This window comes from Mytilus trossulus, chromosome 5 (assembly GCF_036588685.1).
Source record: "Mytilus trossulus isolate FHL-02 chromosome 5, PNRI_Mtr1.1.1.hap1, whole genome shotgun sequence".
In the NCBI taxonomy this organism is placed as follows: Eukaryota; Metazoa; Mollusca; class Bivalvia; order Mytilida; family Mytilidae; genus Mytilus; species Mytilus trossulus.
Window position 1 is genome coordinate 63,299,203 of NC_086377.1, and position 21,948 is coordinate 63,321,150.

Here is a 21,948-nt window from a genome sequence, read left to right on the forward strand (position 1 = left end):
ATCACAACATAGAAAAAACACTCGATAAAATATCAATTGGCAGACTTAACTCAATCAAAAAACGTATTCCAGTACTAGTCACGCTAAGTTACGCATCTGGTGCAAGAAAATTGGTACCGTTAATTTTATTAGGAATTCAGCATGTCATATCAGGTCGCATGTAGGATCATGTAGACTCAAAATATGTAAGAGCCAATGAATTACCGACTTGCTAGGGGTACTATTACTGCCAAATTGAGCTCTATTAGTCTAATCCGGTGTCATATATCGGCGCAGCAAGGAGCCCAGAGTCCTAATTCTTTAGATGAAGATTTGTTTTGTAATTTAATCAAATTTTTTTTTTGTTAATTTCTAAACTGAAATAATTACATGTTTATGTTAATAGTTGATTTTTGACCTATGACCACTTTTCCGCTGAGATATCTTTCCTTATTCCCCCTTTTCGTTTCTCTTGAATGATCAGTCAAAATAAGTTATTATTATGATATAATTCTAATAAATACTCCGTATTCAAATTTAAGTAAGAATACACAGAGCTTATGTTGTGATATTGTGTGTAATATGCCGTTGACTTTTAAGCTTTTAAACAAATCTAGGACGTTTTTTTTTAATTTATTTTTTGCCGTAATGTATATGCTTGTGTGTATCCTCGACAATTAGCTATTTGACTTAATAAATTAGATGATGTGTGTTTATACACCTCTTATTTTTTGTTTCTTCGTGTTTTGACTGTTTCTTTATCATGAAGTTTGATGATTTACCGTACATTTATTTTGGCTTCCAATCGTGACCGAAAATCATTTTAATATATGAAAAATATTTTTTACATCTGGATTGATTTTTAAAAATAATTCTAAGATAGCCAACCAATAGACAATCATGATTAGTCTTATTTGAAAATATCCCATTGCTTGTTTTGTTATTTTTCGAAGCACGTGTATTGTATCACCTTTGCTGATTAAAAAAATTACACAAAATACACATATACATGTTATTACGTACACTAGCGTAGTTGTAAAATTCCGGAAAATTAACCCGTCATCGTTTTAATTTTAGATCAAACTGTTTACTTCCTTTGTTGCTTCCCTTTGTCAGAGGCTGATAGAAAAGCGTCGACATCACTTTCAAAAGCAAAATGCGTCCAAAAATACACAAAATAACATAATTTGGTATGTGCTTTTGATAAACTTATCATATATATGAGTGTCTGGTAACATTGCCAACGATGTTTTGACCAATCAAAGATGCATATGGGCGGGATAACACAAATGGGTTGTCCCATACACTAACTTTTTGTAAAAATCAAGCTAAAAACAAATTAAATGCATTGCGTTTGCATTTAAACAAACTTACATGCAAAATTGATGATATTCAATACACTTTGATAACCATATGAGGTCAAAATACACTTTTATAAACTTCCTGTTTACTAATTTGCATGTTGATAAAATGCATTTATATGATATTTGTCAGGTTTGGCACCACACATCAAATAAACAACCCCACAGAAACAGAATTACTGTGGAACAAAAAAAGAATTCTATTGTAGTATTGAACAGTTTTTGATTATTGTATTTTACTTGAAATGTTGTAGTGTCAGATGCATTTTCACTTTGCAAGATTTTGGGTATTTAGGCCATGGGAAATTAATTGTATGTCTTCCCTCACATGGGAAAATTTTAAAGACCCAGCAGGCAGGCTTTTTTTTTATAACCATGCATTATTTTACATCTATATGCTTTGTTTCCATAGCGGAACTATTATGTTGTTTGCATATTTTCAACACTTTTAAAAGATGTCTCTGCAAAAAAAAAAAAAAAAAAATTTTTTACAAAAAAATTAAATGACCCAGCGGTAAAAAAATGACCATAGCCTTAGCTGAATTGGCTCAAGGTGACGCTTGATCTGTCTCAGAGTAACCTTTTGACACCAATCAACAAACACTATGTAATTATAATTTTAAAATTCTGATGCTAAATTTTGCAGGAACTTTTTGGTAATTTCATTTTGCATACAAGTGTTAATGTTATTTAATATAACAGTCTGCACGGTTAGGCCACAATTAAAAGAATGTATGTTTCCCCAAACCCCTACCCACCTTTTTGTAGGTGGGTAGGTAGGTAGGGTTTTTTTTTTTTTTTTTATATCTTGATATTTTTTTAATATCCAACAGAGCAAAACAAATCGATATATAGCCATCTGTAGCAACTTAAATGTACGTGTTAAATTGTCTAAATGTTCGTAGCTCTCTGTGTCAGGTGTCAACTTGACATTAATTTTATTTGATTTTATTTGGATTTGTATCTCAGAATTGTTCATGTCAGACTGTGATTTTTTTCCCTCTTTGACAGTGACTACTAAGTAGCAAACTGTTTTAAATATATATATATGCATGTACTGTAGTTGTTCAACCTGAAGAATGTTCCATCAAACAATTTACCCTCTGACAGCTCAGGACTCAGATTTTGCTTCTGACATTGAGGAAATCACCAATATTAATAAAATTATTAGAATGAACTTTATTTGAGCTAAAAGATAACAAACTAAACTAATATGCATATAGTCTCAATAGATACAAAGTGATGTTTAAGTCCTGAGTAATGAGGGGGTAGATTCTTTAGCCTTGGCACTTATTTATCAATACATCAGACAGATTTTAATGCTTTAATGAATTTTGAATTAAACAAATGACTAGATTGAAAACAAATTAATAGAAATAAAACAAATGTCGGACAGAACTTCAAACAATGAATCAATAAAACAACAGAAAAACTGTTGAGGTTCTGGGTGTCAGAGTCTCTTCATTAAGTACTTTTGAAAATACAAATATGAATGTCAACATTTCACTTTTTGGGATTTCTTTTGGGGATATCTTTCTTTCTTTGGATACACTCTCCACAAACAGGTAATACGACTTTAAATTTTTTTAGCAGTTCTTGATCCTTGTTCGTTTCAGGTGAAGCACAATGAGCACATAGATCCACCCTACCAATATTGGAGGCATAAAAGGCAAATTCAATGTGGCTAGAGCATGACAATTGAAGTCTTACTGTAGAACATCACCTGCAAAAAATCAAATTTCAAAATTTAAAATAATCCTATATACCATTAAAGTGTTCATTTGAATGATTTGAAATCTTTATCATACATGACATACGTATTCTGTTTTCTAATTAAAATTTCTTTGAAAAATATATTTACAACTGTAGTACCAGTATTGAACCAATGCTTAAATGTCAGATGCAAATCTTTGACTTGAATAACTGAAATGTCTAAAGTCGAATTATTTCCCTTCAATGATATGAGAGCAATTATTTTCCTACATGAACAACTCCATATTATTTAGGTGTCATTCCTTTAGGCAAAGTTTCATCATAATTTAATGTCAAACAAGGATCTGATCTAGGCATATGCTCAAATTGTACAAGGATACATTCATTATATAAATAAATAAAACAAATATACATGTACCATGGCCTTTATAAACAGTTGACCTCTGTCAGATATTAAAGTTCTTTAAAAAGGTGTATGGTCCTGCCAGGCAATGTTGAATTTGATTAAAATATTTTATATATTCATTAAATTTTTCTTTTTATCATCAGAATGTATTCTCTCATGTGTGTCTTCAGTCTGGATAGTAATTCAATTATTTACCACATTCATTAAAGTGGATGGCTATTTAAAAGTGGCATTTATGGCTCGCTCGTCCTGAGCAGATCTGTGGATGGTTTGCTGTTTGGGTCCGTGTTGATGGTGTTTTAGAACTGATCAAATAATTTTGGTTCAAGTGTCCCAATTTTCAAAATTATTTTGCTGTCGGATTAATGAACATGAATAACAAATATTTATACCTTCAGGTGCTAAAATTGCTCCACAATTGTAGTCATATTTTTCAATGGTGTGCTTTAATGCTCTTACATCTCTGGGAGTCAACTTTAACTTGGAATAGACACATCTGGGTTTGTCACATTCAGTGCATGTTACTGTTGATCTAACATTCTGGGCAATAAGTATCCTGTTTTCACAACCCTGCAAAAGAGTAAATATTTCATTCCATTTATATTAAAGAGATATATTCATCAAGTGGTAGAAATTTGTCATTTTACATGTCAGACACAGTCAGAGTTATAACTTAGTATTAAACCTCTACATCTGTCAGAGAAGAGATATTAAGCAAGATATTACAAATCACACACATGTCTGACAAAGATAAAGGTGAAGATTCCAGGATGAGAAAAATCCTCACATTCCTGTTCCTGATTTACATTGAACAACAAACAACTTATTTTATAAATTTACTAACTTGTTGTTCCTGAGCAACTGCTGCTATCGTCTGATTCATGGATGAGGGTCTATCTTTTTCTGTAGTGACTGTACCCAATACTGCTTCAAATGGTTTATAGTGTTTTCCTGTATAATCCAAAATAGGATCTGGTAACCACTGCCATTCTCTGGAAGGTGGCAGGCAGCATTCTGCATCGGAACATCTTCGAATTTGGAAGACATAATGGCGTTCTTGACAGTGCTTTTCTGAAAACAAAATACCATCATAAATACATTTACACTCAGAGTAGAACAAGTTTGATCAACAACCTGTATTAAGCAAATATATATCTTTATAAAAGACTGTACAATCCTTTTGTTTATACTATATTAAAAAGAACAGATATGGGTCAATGGCACAAAGACATCACAAACTCTGACACTAAATGAAATACAAAAGGAAATCAAGAGCTATTGACCACATTTACATTCTAACATTTTTAGGTACCCGACACTAACTTGATAAAAATGAGTTTCATACTACATACTAAGTATTGCTTTAATATTTTGAACCTTTACATGTGTTTTAGTTTACACATCTGACAAGACTTCCAGCCTGGCACCTATCATGCATGACAAAATTATTTAATAAACCTTAATATCTTCAATAATTTATATCTAACAGTAACTAAAGAAATTATTTTCAATATTAAATTTAGAGCTTTATATTTACCAATATATTCCTTAAAGCCTCTAGCCTTAGTCATATGTGTCTGCTGGTATTTTCCAACACTTATAGTGGGGTCAATCAGAGTTACTCTTGCCTCTGTCTGTTCGACATCGATATCATCGGCAGCTTGAAAGACGTTGAAAGGTTTTCCTTTCAGTTGAACCCGCTTGGCACGATCTTCCAACATATTCATCATGGGTTTTAGGGATTCGATCCACTTGTCCTTCAGACCGTCAACTTTTTCAGATTTCCGGCGAATCTCACTCATGCCATTGCATGATTTAATAATTTGCTCAATTTCAGATGTTGATTCCTCTCTAGACAAAGCTGTATTCTGAAAACATATGTTCAGCAAAGACATGATCCGTTCAGCCGGATTTGCCCAGGAATGTCCTGGTGCTGTTCTGCAGGCAACTAAGAACTCCAACTCTAATTGTTTGAACAAAACAATTAAAGACATTTTTACACTGTTGTAAGTAGTACGGTGATCTGGCCCACCATCTGTGTAAAGAAAAAGAACAGGTTTTTTCTCACTGACATCAAGAACATTTTTTAATTCTATAGCATGTCTAAAGGGAGTACTTGGTTGAAAAATACTGTCCTTCATTGTGAGTGCTACTTGTCCTCTATAAAATGTCTCTGATACATCCTCTGGTATGTCAACAAGCAATACAACTGATGGTGTAAGGGAGCCTTTACTGGAGACGTCATGATCTAGACACGATAATGCAGATTCAACTGGCACAATAGATTTCCTGCCACGAACACCAGATGATATATGGACCCCTGGTTCCCCAAAATCAATTTTTGATTTGTCATCCATGCATACAAAAGAAGTTTGTTCTCTAAACTTTACTGCATATTCTCTCAACATCTTAAATAAGCTGGCACAATAATGCTCATCTTGATGGCTTGCTCTGAGTTGTCGTGTTTGCACTTTCATTTTCATAGGTACACGGCCTTTATACAACTTTGAAACATTTGCATGGGCATTCTTGGGTACAAAAGCCAGAAGAACTGTAGATTCACTTGGAATTGGCACATTTTCTGGTAGTTTAGCTTTTACTTGACTGATCAGATCCCTAACAGACAGAAATCTTGAAATGTGTTCAACTCCATGTCTTCGCTCGTCAGCTGCCTTCAGTTCTTCAAGTTCATGATCTAAGGTATCAAAAAAAACTTCAAAGGTGTCAGCTGGACGTCCTTTATTTAGATGGCGCAAATCTATAATAAGATCTGGATCAGAAGCCAACACTGCTATACGCATTCGTTGGTCAATCCCTGGATTTTGATCCGCACTAGCATCTCCAGTCAACGTGCTATAGATAGACCTTAGAACATGCGGTGGTATATTAATACCTGAAATCCGCTCATAGATGGAATAAAATTCCATGCGCATTTTTCTGGTGTGATACTGGGGTAACTTTGGGCGCAGACTGTGAATGACTTGATTATCTATCATATACATATCCTTGCTAGAAATGTTATCCTGGACCTTCCAAAAAAAAGTCAATGCACCTAAGCCTGCACCTGGATCATAGTGGAGAATGTGCACATCTACAGATAAAGCAAGGTTGTTCAAAAATTTGTATCTCTGTGAACTATTCATATTCTCAGAAGCAAGAGTTGTTTCATCAAAATATAAGGGTTCAAAAAATGACATTTCCGAAAGGGCTAAATCCAATTTAGCATATGTGTTGGACACTGCATTAGTTTTCTCAACATGTTGTACTGACACATCAACATCTACCTGACGAACAGGATGCATCATTAACTGACGGCTTTGTTGCTTTTGATTGGCTGTTTCTAAGTACTCTGCATATGAGTCTAAGCAGAGTGCAAATAAACGCAATTCATCTTTAATATTCCAATTGTTAGTGAAAGGTTTTGCAAAAATTTTGAAAACAATTTGGCCATGCAATTTTAGTTCTTTGGCACTCAAAGTAGGTTTTTTATGTTTTTTCTTCTTATAGTCATTTATGTCATCATAAGCAAGAAACCTGCAAAATAAATTGAAATGCATATAAAATGCACATCTTCAAAATGGTTAACTTCAAAATTGAAACAACAATCTGTATTTAATATGCACTTATGATTCTTATTAAATTCCTAAATATTTGTTGGTAGACTAGTGCATACAACTAGAACTTATAGACACAGAGTGCCCTTCTACCAGGTTTAGACAAAGGATACACCCTTCAATTAGTTCAATGCCAGACATGTTCCAATAAACACAAAAACAAAATTTGTCGGCACGGTACCTCAACTAAGTTTCACTAGATTTTGACCTGTGAACCTTCAATTACACATTCTTACAATTCAATATTCATCAATGTATTCAGAAATAAGTATGAACCTGGGTGTTTTTACTGTAAATTTTATATTAAGTACCTTGCAGGAATTCCATGAACATTAGGCAAATGTTTGGATCGTTCCTGAATTGTCCCCATATTTCCACTAATATACCACACAGCATTGGTCAACGGCATTATCACCTGATCACTAATGACATTGTCTGTCATAACAACTGGAAACTTATCTTCAGATGCCAGAAACATGTCCACTATCCCATTGAACAGTTTGTGTTTAGCTGAAAAACAAATATTTAAAAAAAAAAAAGATGTGCCAGTATGATTGCTAATGAGAGAACTTTTCACATAAGACCAAATGACACAGAGATTGTTAACTATAGGTCACTGTACGGTTGCAACAATGAGCAAAGCCGATCCATAGTCAGCTATGTAGTCTATTTTTAGTAACTCCTTTATCAGAAGCATACAGGATTCAACATCATGTTCATCACTACCATTAACCACATACTCATTTTATACAGCCAAGTAGACTGGAACAGGCAAAGTAAAATATCTTGCTCAAGGTATTAAACAACACAATATTGACGGTGACCAGAGTCGAACCCATAACCCTTCAGTAACTAGCTGCGGAACCATAGCTCTTAAAGTCCTTATGTTATTTTTTTTATTTTTTAGCGGAGTCTGCAAAAAATAAAAAAATACCACAAGGACCTAAAGAGCTACGGTTCCGCAGCTATTCAGTAACAAGCCCTTCCTCTTACCACTGCCAGGTTATCATTCACTGTCAAAGATGCAAAAAAAACAAAAACTGGATATATGGTTTTATCTGTATGGTATACTAGTTTTTTTGAACAAATTTGCTGTAACCAAAAAAAATTTGAGCAGGGGTTCCCCCCATTTTAAAGCTTTTTACCCCCAACCCTTAACCCAGGACTGTCAGATGCAACAAAAAAGAGGAGATGGGAGAAGGTTTCCCTTATCCTAAAGAAACCAATCCCCTCTTTGAGAAATGATGATGTTTCAATTTACCTACCTGTGAAATTTGCTGCTTTTGTATCCTTATGTTTGGGATCCTTTTTAGAATTACAGGAATTCATCATGACAGTGAAGGCCGACTGTGTTGTAGAAGTGGTTTTCCTACTGTCTGGGTTGGACAAACCAACATCTTCGTCTCTGTTTATAGTAAAGGTTACATATTTCAATGTTCTGTCAAATTCCTTTACGATTCTGATGGGTTCTTCCATATCTGGCTTAAAAGTTGCCGTTCCCGTTAATTTATCGGAAACACATGGAGTAATAGTGTCAGTTTTGTGAAACAGGAAGTTTTCTCCTTCCAAAACGTCATGCAGCACGTCGTTCCATGTTTCTTGATCCTCATACTCGTACAGGTGATTTTTGCACAAGTTTTTTATTTCATTACCACATTTTACAATTACTGAAGAACACAAGGTAAACGTTCCGCCACCCTTAACTCTTTTGTCCCCTCGTGTAGACGACATTTCATAGCAGACCACCTAAATATTCGTATCGTTTCTTGACTTTTAATAGAATCCGATGAAAAATTAGAAACTTCCGGTCACCATAAATGAGCATCGGCACCGGAAACAACCCCGAAAAATTTCCGGAAATAAAAAAAAATGTTGCAAAAAAACGGAATAAAAACTTTTGAGTCGGCGGGATTTCTCTGAGTCGGTCGGGCGAGGGGAAACAAACCATATTTTTATTTTGGCCTTAGCCACTAGTCCGATGCCCCAGACTAGTAAAATTTCAAGGCCGTACGATGACCTATAATTGTTAATGTTTGTGTCATTTTGGTCTTTTGTGGATAGTTGTCTCATTGGCAATCATACCATATCTTCATTTTTATATTGTCTCTTTTAGTTTATTGTAAAAAAAAATGTTGTTTTATGTTGTGGGTATAAATCATTTTTTGTAAATGGATCCACCAACCAAATTTTGATTTCATACATTTTGTACTTTCCACTTATCATGCTTAACTTGCCAAATTCAATATCTTTGAGGTATATTTAAACAGTGGCAGTGCTTTGCTTTTTCATCAATTAGAATTTCATTTGTGTCAAAATAATATTTCATTTGCTCCACACCATATTTCATTTGCATCAAAATAAAACATTTTATTTGTCACAATAATACAAGTATAAAATGGTCATGATGTATAAAATATTTTGAGAGACTTTAAAGAAACCCTACAAAATGCAGTTTTTGATTGCAATAAAAAAAACACATTCCTCCAAAATCAGTCATCTTAACCATAATGAAACCACTATACACTGATACGTTCCTAATAAGAGACTTTTCATAATAACATGTTAACTAGATTGTGAAAACCCCAAACCTGCAGCGGGAGTAAACCTGAAAGTTTGTGCCGACACAAGATTTCTAAGCTGCAACTCTGAAGTACTGGTGTACACATCATGTAGATAACTTACACTGTATACATGTGGTCAAAAACATGACACGACTTATTTTCTCTATAGATATATAAAGAAAGCTATTTGGTTAAATTGCCTATGCAACAACTATCAAACAAAGTTCCAATGAAGTAGATGAAAGCATTTAAAGGCAATGAGTCTGCAAAATTGAGAAAACACTGTCATCCTGTATAGTTGGTTTTAATCAACCTGACATGAAAAATATAAAACAGTCCTATTGAGAAAACGTTTGACTCGGAATTGACAACATGTAAACCCTAAGTGACTCAGTTTTATAAAAGAAATAAGTATAAATTTACTAAATTTCCTAGTAAATCTTATTTCATATGTTGCAATTAATATGATATGCTCTGTTACATTTATATATTACCTATAAAATCATGAAAATGGCGCAATGTAGGTTTTATTTTTTGGCGCAAATTAAAATATAACCTAGTCAGTAGTGGCACAAATGAACATATGGATTTTGTAAAAATTGGTTTAAATGCAATCATCCCCTTCCATTATTAGAATAAAATTGAGAATGGAAATGGGAAATGTGTCAAAGAGACAACAACCCGACCATAGAAAAAACAACAGCAGAAGGTCACCAACAGGTCTTCAATGTAGCGAGATATTCCCACACCCAGAGGCGTCCTTCAGCTGGCCCCTAAACATATCTATATTAGTTCAGTGATAATGAACGCCATACATGCCATACTAATTTCCAAATTGTACACAAGAAACTAAAATTAAAATAATACAAGACTAACAAAGGCCAGAGGCTCCTGACTTGGAACAGGCACAAAAATGAGATCTCAACCCTTCCCTATACCTCAAGCCAATGTAGAAAAGTAAACGCATAACAATATGCACATTTAAAATTCAATTCAAGAGAAGTCAAGAGTCGGATGTCAGAAGATGTAACCAAAGAAAATAAACAAAATGACAATAATACATAAATAACAACAGACTACTAGCAGTTTACTGACATGCCAGCTCCGGACTTCAATTATACTGATTGAAAGATTATGATCTCATTATATGAATATCAGGCACAATCCTTCCCATTTGGGGTTTAGTATCATACCATCATAACATATATGAGAAGAACATAACCCGTGACTGCATAGACTTCATTGCTTTTTAGCTCACCTGGCCCGAAGGGCCAAGTGAGCTTTTCTCATCACTTTGCGTCCGGCGTCCGGCGTCGTCGTCCGTCGTTAACTTTTACAAAAATCTTCTCCTCTGAAACTACTGGGCCAAATTTAACCAAACTTGGCCACAATCATCATTGGGGTATCTAGTTTAAAAATTGTGTCCGGTGACCCCGCCAACTAACCAAGATGGCCGCCATGGCTATAAATAGAACATAGGGGTAAAATGCAGTTTTTGGCTTATAACTCAAAAACCAAAGCATTTAGGGCAAATCTGACATGGGGTAATATTGTTAATCAGGTGAAGATCTATCTGCCCTGAAATTTTCAGATGAATCTGACATTCTGTTGTTAGGTTGCTGCCCCTGAATTGGTAATTTTAAGGAAATTTTGTTGTTTTTGGTTATTATCTTGAATATTATTTCAGATAGAGATAAACTGTAAAAGGCAATAATGTTCAGCAAAGTAAGATCTACAAGTAAGTCAACATGACCAAAATGATCAGTTGACCACTTTAGGAGTTATTGCCCTTTATAGTCAATTTTTAACCATTTTTTGTAAATCTTAGTAATCTTTTAGAAAAATCTTCTCCTCTGAAACTGCTGGGCCAAATTATTTGAAACTTGGCCACAATCATCATTGGGGTATCTAGTTTAAAAATTGTGTCCGGTGACCCCGCCAACTAACCAAGATGACCGCCATGGCTATAAATAGAACAAAGGGGTAAAATGCAGTTTTTGGCTTATAACTCAAAAACCAAAGCATTTAGAGCAAATCTGACATTGGGTAAAATTGTTAATCAGGTGAAGATCTATCTGCCCTGAAATTTTCAGATGAATTGGACAACCTGTTTTGGGGTTGCGGCCCCTGAATTGGTAATTTGAAGGAAATTTTGCTGTTTTTGGTTATTATATTGAATATTATTATAGATATAGGTAAACTGTAAACAGCAATAATGTTCAGCAAGGTCAGATTTACAAATAAGTCAACATGACCAAAATGGTCAGTTGACCTCTTTAGGAGTTATTGCCATTTAAAGTCAATTTTTAACCATTTTTTCGTAAATTTTATATATTTTTTACTAAAATCTTCTTCTCTGAAACTGCTGTGCCAAATTGATCCAAACTTGGCCACAATCATCTTTGGGGTTTCTTGTTTAAAAAATGTGTGGCGTGACCTGGCCATCAAACCAAGATGGCCGCCACGGCTAAAAATAGAACATAGGGGTAAAATGCAGTTTTTGGTTTATAACTCAAAAACCAAATAATTTAGAGAAAATCTGACATGAAGTAAAATTGTTAATCAGGTCAAGATCTATCTGCCCTGAAATTTTCAGATGAATTGGACAACCTGTTTTTTGGGTTGCAGCCCCTGAATTGGTAATTTTAAGGAAATTTTGCTGTTTTTGGTTATTATATTGAATATTATTATAGATATAGGTAAACTGTAAACAGCAATAATGTTCAGCAAAGTAAGATCTACAAATAAGTCAACATGAACGAAATGGTCAATTGACTCCTGTAGGAGTTATTGACCTTTGTAGTCAATTTTCAATCTGCTTCCTTTGTTTAATATTCTCATAGACCAAGGTGAGCGACACAGGCTCTTTAGAGCCTCTAGTTTAGAATCCTTAAGGGCATACAATATTACTATTCATTGGACATATCTTACATTTTTGTTTCAACATGTTCAAAAGATTTATAAAAGGATTTTTATAAAAAAAACATTTGGAATACCTTACATGTACATGTATAAGCCTTAAGTTTATGCAATACTTCTTAAAGGGAAATAACTCATTTTATCAACTTTGCATATAAATTTCAGCATATTTTGTGGTATTTTTTATCTTATTTATAAAAATTCCATCAGTGATTTGCTCATACAATTTGGTACATGTACATATAATCTTCAAACATAATCAAGGCAATTGTCTTTTTTCAAAAAATAAGGGTCATTGCACATGTTGCACTTGTTTTAAAGCTGATGAGGAAATGAGTCGAAAAATGCATATTTTCCAAATCAGTCACAGTTTCACAGAAAGACATCAAGAAAAATGACATGTTATGTTCATCAATTTCATTCAGTTTAAACATATTTTATTATTCAAAATGACAAATGGATTAGACACAAGTTTTACAACCTAGTAACGTCTTTTCCATTTTCATTATCTCCCCTTAACTGTTTTGTATGCCCTTAAACACATGTAGTTGTCTTTTCTTTTGATAAAATTATGTCATGTGAGATTCAAGCTGGAACACTGATGTACAATGAAGCATCAACAGAACAATTCTTATATTTTTGTAACTGCTAAATATATACATGTACATGTACCTGAAGATTCTGAAATCTGTGTTCAGTAATTAGTTTCAAATACAAAAGTTGTGAACTCAAATTAAAATTAGAAAAATCCCTTAGACATGTTATTACTTGAGAATTTCTGGGATTGTTATTAATAAAAGTGAAAACAAAATTATAGAGAAGTATATGGGAAGATTCATAAAAATAGAAAAGGAATTTTATTATGACTCTGTTACTTTAGAAAAAGTACATCTTCAAGTATACAAAATTTCAAATATTTGCATTCCTGACTATTGATTTATAATGTCGTCTATCATGTTGCAAAATCTCATGTTTTTATTTTATTTTTCAGGATTCTTCAGGAAATTTAAAGATTTTCTCTAATGGTGGATCCATATCAAAATCCAACAATGTAAACCAACCATATAGAATCATGTAGCTGATCAATAGTGTAAAACAAAATGGATTAGAACATTTAAATTTCATTGGAGTATAATTGAAAGATTTCGCAAAAACCCAAAATGGAATCGCTGCAGTGTCAAATTTGTAGCAACTTTTTCCAAGACTTACAATTGTTGAACGATCACATTGAAACTCATACTAAAAAGGAGCTTTATCAATTCGGTGTGTCATTAAAAAACTACTTAGAGATATTGATACGTGAAAACACAGTGCTGAAGGCACAATTTAACCATTTAAAACAAAGTCAGATTCTTTCCACAGAGGACCAGTTTTCGTTGTATAATTCATTTAATTTAACTCCTTCTTCAAAAGAGGACCAAACCGAGCTAGTTCATAATGACAAGTTACCAGTTTACACAATGGCTGAGGAGCAGACAGTTCAGGATGATGGCCAGTACAGGCAACCAGAGTATGTGCAAGAGGTCACAGTACAATCTGCTGAAAATACAGTTGAACCTCAAAATGAGCCAGAGAATGTTTCATTAATTGATCTCAGTCAGGAAGAAATGAATAAAAATGATGAATTGTCACCAAAAGTCGTAGAATCAGAAGACGAAACAATAATTTGCTGTATTTGCAAAATAACTTTTCCGAGTTACAATTTGTTGAATAACCATATACAGACACATATAGATAGTAATAGTTTTGCTTGTCCAGTTTGTCAAAAAGTTCTCAATTCCCGCAATAATCTGCTTGTTCATATCCGTATACACACTGGAGAAAAGCCGTACAAATGTCACGTATGTGGCAAACCATTTACTCAATATGGAACACTTTATCGTCACAAGAAGAAACATGAAGCAAATGGCGAGTATGAGAAACCCGGAACATCACCAAGAGGTGGCGATCAGAGTGATGCTAAGTCAAATCACTCTACAAAGAGCACCGAAACTGCTGATTCACCAGTTATTGTTGAAGATTCTCAAAAGTCAGGCTTTCCATCAATGCAACAGCAACAGTTATCGTATCCACCAAATGTTATGTTATCTCCAAACACCTCATTGGAAAGTATTCTTCCGCAACAGTTACTGGCACAGGAAGGAATTACACCTGAACTGCTGGAACGTTATAATCAGTTGCTCTTCCAACGACCACAAAATCCAATGCAGATTTATGGACAAGGTGGTGGTACCAAAGAAGGTGCATGGCCGAAAACCAGTGAAGCATCCGATGAACAAAAATCAGCAATACCAGTACCGCAACCAAGACCAGAACATATATCTGTGAACTCGTTAGAAACGCTGCCATGGGCTATCAAAAAAGAGCATGAAAAGAATGAGAAAGAAATCGATTTGAGTACTATCACAGAAAGAGAATCAATCGACCAGCAACATCATCAACACCAGCAATCACAGTATCAGTATATGTATCACGGAGAAAACAACACAGAATCGCCTAGCTCTGAAACCACAACCAAACAACCAGAACCTGCACCTGAAAAAACAGAGACACATATACATAGTCCATTGAATATACCTCAAATTCCTCCACGAGTTCCTCCAAGCTTAGATGTAACGCACCCAGAGTATTCATTGAATTTATTAACATCACAGGCAGTTTTAGCTAATCCAAATTATATCTATCCTGGTCAGGAAGGAGCACCGCCACATACTAATGATGTTGCAGCCCTAGAAGAACAAGCTAAGAAGGAAAAGCAACTTGTAGAAGAATGGAATGCTGCAATGCAAGCACAGGCCCAAGCCAATGCATTAGCAGTTCAACAGTTTCACCAAGGACTACCTCCAAACACAATAGCAGAAAATCAAAAAGATTCCAAATCAATGTCAAATAACCAAATATTGGAATCATTTACGAGTTTAACCAAAAACCTTCTTCAAAAATTAGCACACAAGAAAAGTGATGCCGGGGAAGATGATGGTTCTGTTGAAATGGGAGATATTAAATGTTCCGTCTGTCAGGTTTCTGTCCCATCCTACGAAGAGATGAGAGCGCACATTAAAACTCATAATAAACACACTTGTGATGTTTGTCAGAAGAGTTTTTCAACACCTTTCGTTCTCCGTCGCCATAAAATGATACACACAGGTGAACGACCTCATGTTTGCTCCGTATGCGGAAAGAGTTTCATTGAGAAGCAACACCTTACCTGTCATATGAGAACACATACTGGAGATAAGCCTTATCGGTGTAAATTCTGTCCAAAAAAATTTGCCCAGAGGAGCAGCTTGCAAATTCACCAAAGAGTTCACCAAAGAGCAGATGGCGGCAAAAGATCTTCAACTGAGGAGGGAGAAATGAATGAAAGTTTGAATACTTCGGCTGAAATGGAATCATCCCCTGATGCTAAGTTAAGTTTGACGGAGGCAAATATTATGGAATTAAGGAGAAGATTGAGCTTTAATGAAGCAGATTTACTCAGATTTAACCAAAATCTTGCTGCACAAAGTATAGAAATGCTTCGACCTAGAACAAAGAGTATGGAATATGGTCCAACTTCAGAACAAAAAGCTTACTGGGATCCTAATCTACACAATGTTTTTGTACCTCCAGCTGTAGCCAATCCCGATGAGAATAGAGATGCCCTTGATCTAACGTTTCATAGTAGAGAACGGGAAAGATCTCTGTCAATCAATTCTGAGGGAGCTCCTCCTACTTCTACACAAACTATAGATTTAAGTAAGACTGTGGATTCTGGTCAACCAATTGTCATTCCTAATCCAACAACAAGCGTGTCTTCACCAATCAGACTTGAAACAGCAAGATCTGCAGATGCTGAATTTGAACAGAAACTACAAGAACAATTGCTTCGACATACACATGGGCAGCAGCAAACCAAAGCACAAGTACAACAAGCACAGAATGAAGCAGTTGCACAGGCTGAAGCACAAGCTCAAGCCCAGGCTCAGGCTGTTGCAATAGCACAGGCACATTCTCAACAAATACAGGCACACTCTGCACAAGCACAGGCACATGCTGCACAAACACAGGCACATGCTGCACAAGCACAGGCACAGCAAAATCATGAAAATGGAGATGATGAGGATGAGGAGGGGGAGAATCAAGAACCGACATCAGCTTCCTCTCAGGGAGAAGGGAACATGTTTTTACAGATGGCTAAAGCAGGAGAATCTCCGTTTACTTGTCATGTTTGTGGAAAGACTCTAAGCACACTGTATACACTGCGTAATCATATTCAGAACCATTATGGTCATAAACCCTTCAGCTGTGATGAATGTGGTAAAACATTTAGTATTAAAACACATCTTATTACACATAAACGTGTGCACACTGGAGAAAAGCCATACATCTGCCAGTGTTGCGGGAAACATTTTCAACGTTATAGCGCTGTTCAACGTCATCTCCTCTTCGTTCATAAAGTTGAAAAGGGACTGAAAGGTAGAGATTACGTCATTGTACACTCTGATTCTATGAAAGACGACATTTTACAAGAAATCAAAGACCATGAAGATGGACATGGAAGCGATCATGATCACGAACATCAAGAATCTGAAAATGAAACTGATATTGTTATGCCCCCTGCTTCAACCAGTCAATCGTCAATCAAAAGTGAGCCAGTGGTGGCTCCTCCCAGAAATGGACTTAATACTTCATTAGATGAAAGTGAATCTGAATCTTCAGGTGGCAAAGAGGAGATAATAGAATGCCGTTGTACAATATGTAACATTTTGTTTATGGATCATGAAGCTTTAATTAAACATCTTGGGATCATGCACACAGGAGGAAACAATAGAACATGTGAAATATGTGGCAAGAATTTTACCGTGCCTTTCTCACTTAAAAGACATTTGATGATTCATATGGGTATAAAACCCCATAAATGTAATGAGTGCGGCAAAAGATTTACCGAAAAACAACACCTAGAATCTCACCAGCGTGTCCATACAGGTGAGCGACCTTTTAAATGTCATATTTGTCGTAAAGTCTTTTCACAGTCTGGCACACTACAAAATCACCTTAAGAAACATGTGGAAGAGCCACAAGCATCAGCAGAATTGAGACAAACAGCCAGTCATGAACAATTTCTAAATAATATTCAATATCAAATGATGCTGGCACGAGCTCAGATGGCACAAGCGCAGGGATTGGATAATCCTCTTGCATTGTCACAAATCATGCCTCCTGGAGTCGACATGCAGCATGTGTCTTCAGCCGGATTAGTTCAGATGAGGTCATTAAGTGTTGATAGTTCTGTTGGAGTTGCACAACCTGCAAAATCACCGGGGCTTGATACAAATGTTGCAGCAGCTTTAGCATCTAGATCAATAAGTGTCGATAGCGCCATTGCATTACAGCAGTTGCAAGAACAAATGCAAGCAGCTGCTACCATGGAACGTCAGATGCAGGAGCATTTACAAGCAGTTGCTAACGCTGAAAGAGCAATGCAGGAGCAGATTCAAGCTACTGCTAATGCAGAACGTCAAGTTCAGGAACAACTGCAAGCAGAACGTGCAGTCCAAGAACAGTTACAAGCTTCAGCGAATGCTGAACGAGCTTTGCAAGAACAGATGCAAAATTCAGCCAATGTTGAACATGCTGTTCAGAATTCAACTAGAGATGAACATGTGTCCGCAGAGCATGAAGAACATGTGTCCAAGCAACTGAAGAATAGTCGTTCAAGGAATGAACATTTGCACAATAATGCAGACACTATAGACAATTCAAATACTGGTTCCAAGTCCACAGTTGGAGAATCTCATCAGTCAATGGAGCTGGACAGGGAACCAGATAAATCAGGACAGGAAACAGTCATATCTAATGATGTTGAAATGACAGAAGTGTCACAAGCTTAAAACATGAAAAATTGTATAGTTTTTTTTTTGTATTATATAGTTAAGACGGCTCTGTCTATTGTCATGACAGTACAAACAATGTGGTACATATGAAAATTTGTTAATGTTTAAAGTTAGTGCATCACTCTAATATTTTTCAATATGAATATTTTCAAAAGGTATAATATGAGCAATGATGGAAGTAAAGTTATGCATCAACCATTTATCTAATTTTATTTTCAAGGGGGAGGGAGGGGAGACAAATGGGTTTTATAATTGTGACAAAATTAAACAATTTTTCAAAAATTTTCATAAGCAAATTATTGTTTTTAATATCATCAAGAATATGTTTTGAAACACAATGTTATTTTTTTCATCATAATTTTCAATAATGATTAACACTTAAAAATCTTATACCTTCTTTAACTTTTTCTTTCTTTTTCAAAATTTAGAACCAAAGAATTTATTGTTTTTTAAATCCCCATGCTGCCTCAGAATGGTCAGTGCTTTAATTAAGTTTTTATCTTATATAATGGTTCCCAAAAATGTTACCATTAATACAGAAAGAGTTGACCCCTTGTGGGACCTAATACATTTTTAAGCAGAAACTACATTTATACAAAAACTATTTAGTACTAGTAGTTGAAATTAACAATTTGAAAAAAAGTCCCTAGTATCTTTTTTATAAATTTTGATCAACTTGAATTCAATATGAACTTTTAATTTTGATTACAAAAAAAAACATATCACTGTTTTATGTTTTAACACTTTCAAAACAATTTGAATAAATATTACCTGTTATAAGTGAGATACATGTTAACAAGCCTTTGGTGATCGACATATTTCATGTATTTTAGCCACTATCTGCCATGACTGTTATAACTGTGTACATTATTTTGAAATGATACATTTGTAGGTTTGTTTAAACACAAGTTTATGTTAATTATGAAGTTTATGAATATTTGCAATGCTGTGGATTCCTTAATTTTCGTGGGTACCAATTTTTGTGGATTAAGAAAAACTTGCATGTTTGTGAAATTTAATTTCGTGGTTATGCAAAAGTCTGTGTACAAGCCTATATAAAATATGTCATTTGTTGAACATTTAACTTCAATGTTCATGTGTACTCATGAATTCCACGATTATTGGTATCCAACGAATAATGATAAATCCACAGTATATAAATGTCTTGCTTTTCTTAAAATAAGTTTTTAGACAAAACATGAAAAATGCTATAATAGCATTTTGGTTTTGATTTGCCATAAATGAACAGGTTATTTTTGTTAAACTTACAGTTTTTTCTTGCATAATGAATATTACAAAAGTTGTGTTAAGACTTCCCCCAAACCTTACATACATTGAATACAAGGATAGGAAATAGGAAATGGCTCATATTATTTTATTGTTACATTTTTCTTGAACTTTGCAAATTATGTCTACCAAGTTTTGAATAGGGCTGTTTCAGAAAGTGCCATACATGCAGTTTTTATTTTTCTGCTGAATATAGGTTGAAAAAGATGAGCTGGTTTTTAAAAAGCATAATTATAATTCAAATGTCTTTTTCTTATTTAAACATTAGTTTACTAACCACAGTAGTCATGGAAACATGTCCCAATAACCAAGAGTATTTAATATAAAATATAATATCTATTCAAAAAACGACCTGAAACTTGCACTCTATGACATCAAATTATTTGAAACCGATTGTGTTTCAATTTATGAATAGTTTTTCCTTACAGAACTGCATCTGTGCATGCAGTTATAAATTGGCAATACTTAGAATTAGTGTATTTTGATGAATTTGTAATTTTGTATAGAAAAGTTCTTAGATTGTTGTTGTTATTGTCGTGAATTGTATAATTTGTACAGCGTTTATCACTAATGAATTTCATGTATTATCGTGAAAACATTTTGCATTTATTTTTGATGAAATATACATGTAGTAGAATGACCTTGTAATGTATTTTTGTTATAAATTTCAAAATCACGATGAATTTATCACGTCTTTAAAGTATTTCATAAAGTAAACTCATACAAGTAGTGTATAAATAACATACTCAATCTTTCATCATGATAAAAACAAAACCAATAATAAAAAATATTTTTGTCATTTATCAATCATATTTATTATTAATAATAATAAAACTTGTATAATATATTTTATTCTAATCATGAATCCGTAGAATATTTTCAATATAAGTAACTATTTTATTTTAGTTTTAAGGGTTCATAATCAATTTAGTATGATTGACTAAAGCTGTAAATATATTTGACCGACAAGTTTTTTTTTTGCTTAATATTGTTATTTATGCAGAGTACGATTGCTTTCATTATATTTCATCATTTTGTTGTCTGTTACACTGAATATTAAAATACCGTTGAAATTTATTATCTGATAAAATCATCAAGATCTGTTTCTATAGAACAATGATAATAACTTAAACTGTATGATAAAGGACATTAGTATGGTCCAATTAAACATAGTTCATGTGTCAAATTGAGGTGTTTCCAAAACACCTTGAATAATATAAGTTTAGCTTGATTAATTTTTTATCAAATTTTGATAAAATATTTAGTTAACCTGTTTACAAAAATTTTAAATTTCAAAAAACTTTAACCACACACTATCAGAAAAAATTCAATTGATATATAGCAGTTTGATAAACACTAATTTTGTTCATTGAGAAGCTTAATAATTTCAGAGTTATCTCCCTGTAGTGTTATGTACCACATATGCCAATAATAAACACTGGATTATAAACATGGTTAAGCATAAAATTAGTTCTGATGGTCCTCAATTCAGATTAATAACTTTGGTTGGCAATTTTAAACACAAGATTTATTTTTTCAATGATACAGTATTAAACCTTGATATGAGGTAACATAGAAGTGTTTGATAAAAAAAATCTTATGTTAAAATCTTGAAGGAAAATACAGTTTGTCTTTACTTTTTTAAATGGCCTTGTATTTAAATGCCAATTTTGTTAATTTTGTAAAATAGAATATTTGTGAACTGACAATGTGAAGCTGACTGTAGCTATCATAAAAGAAATGTTTATTTTTGTTAATCTGTTTTATTTTATCTATGTCTGTTAGTTATTCTGTATGGCAAATTGTTAAAAAATTACAATTTCTAGTTCAATGTCACAAATTACCACTTATTCAACAAGCATCTGAAAATTTAATAATTTAGTATTTTGAATATAAGAACATTGTAATGAATTACCTCCCTTTGATTTAAAAGAAAAATTCAAAATTTTCAAAAAAGTAGGACACTCAGAATTTTTTTTTTGATTTTTTTTCATTTGGAATTGTTAACATTTTACACAGGTACACAAAGCATACACCTTTCTAAAACATTTTCAAAATCAGATTTGATCCTAATATTTTTTCTAATTTTTTAAATATTTACATATTGTTGTTGAAATGTTATTTGTTGGTTTTTTATATTATTATTACCAATAAATCAATTCATATCTAGCTATCTTAATTTTCTTAAACAGAGGCAACAATTATCTAGTTAAAAAGGGGGCTGTGAATTTA

The 21,948-nt window shown here is 33.7% G+C and overlaps 3 protein-coding genes across 3 annotated transcripts in view; 1 reads left to right on the top strand and 2 right to left on the bottom strand.

Annotated features, from left to right (window-relative positions):
- Positions 1 to 6,974, bottom strand: part of LOC134718175 (uncharacterized) — a 43,536-nt gene extending 36,562 nt beyond the window's left edge. Inside the window, exons 1-4 of the mRNA XM_063580665.1 lie at positions 4,997 to 6,974; positions 4,304 to 4,530; positions 3,852 to 4,029; positions 3,051 to 3,063 (exon numbers count right to left, since the gene is read on the bottom strand). Coding sequence (XP_063436735.1) covers positions 3,051 to 3,063; positions 3,852 to 4,029; positions 4,304 to 4,530; positions 4,997 to 6,764 — 2,186 coding nt within the window. The 5' untranslated portion in view covers positions 6,765 to 6,974. The remainder of the gene's footprint in view (positions 1 to 3,050; positions 3,064 to 3,851; positions 4,030 to 4,303; positions 4,531 to 4,996) is intronic.
- Positions 1,082 to 19,115, top strand: LOC134719033 (zinc finger protein 236-like). The gene is made up of 2 exons (XM_063581961.1): positions 1,082 to 1,169; positions 13,545 to 19,115. Exon 2 carries the CDS (start codon positions 13,714 to 13,716, stop codon positions 18,424 to 18,426), a length of 4,713 nt encoding a protein of 1,570 aa, XP_063438031.1. The 5' UTR covers positions 1,082 to 1,169; positions 13,545 to 13,713; the 3' UTR covers positions 18,427 to 19,115.
- On the bottom strand, positions 7,372 to 9,033 carry LOC134718176 (uncharacterized). Its single transcript, XM_063580667.1, has 2 exons — positions 8,339 to 9,033; positions 7,372 to 7,583 (listed from the first exon to the last, which is right to left on the bottom strand). Exons 1-2 carry the CDS (start codon positions 8,802 to 8,804, stop codon positions 7,372 to 7,374), a joined length of 678 nt encoding a protein of 225 aa, XP_063436737.1. The 5' UTR covers positions 8,805 to 9,033.
- Positions 19,116 to 21,948: the final 2,833 nt, after the last annotated feature.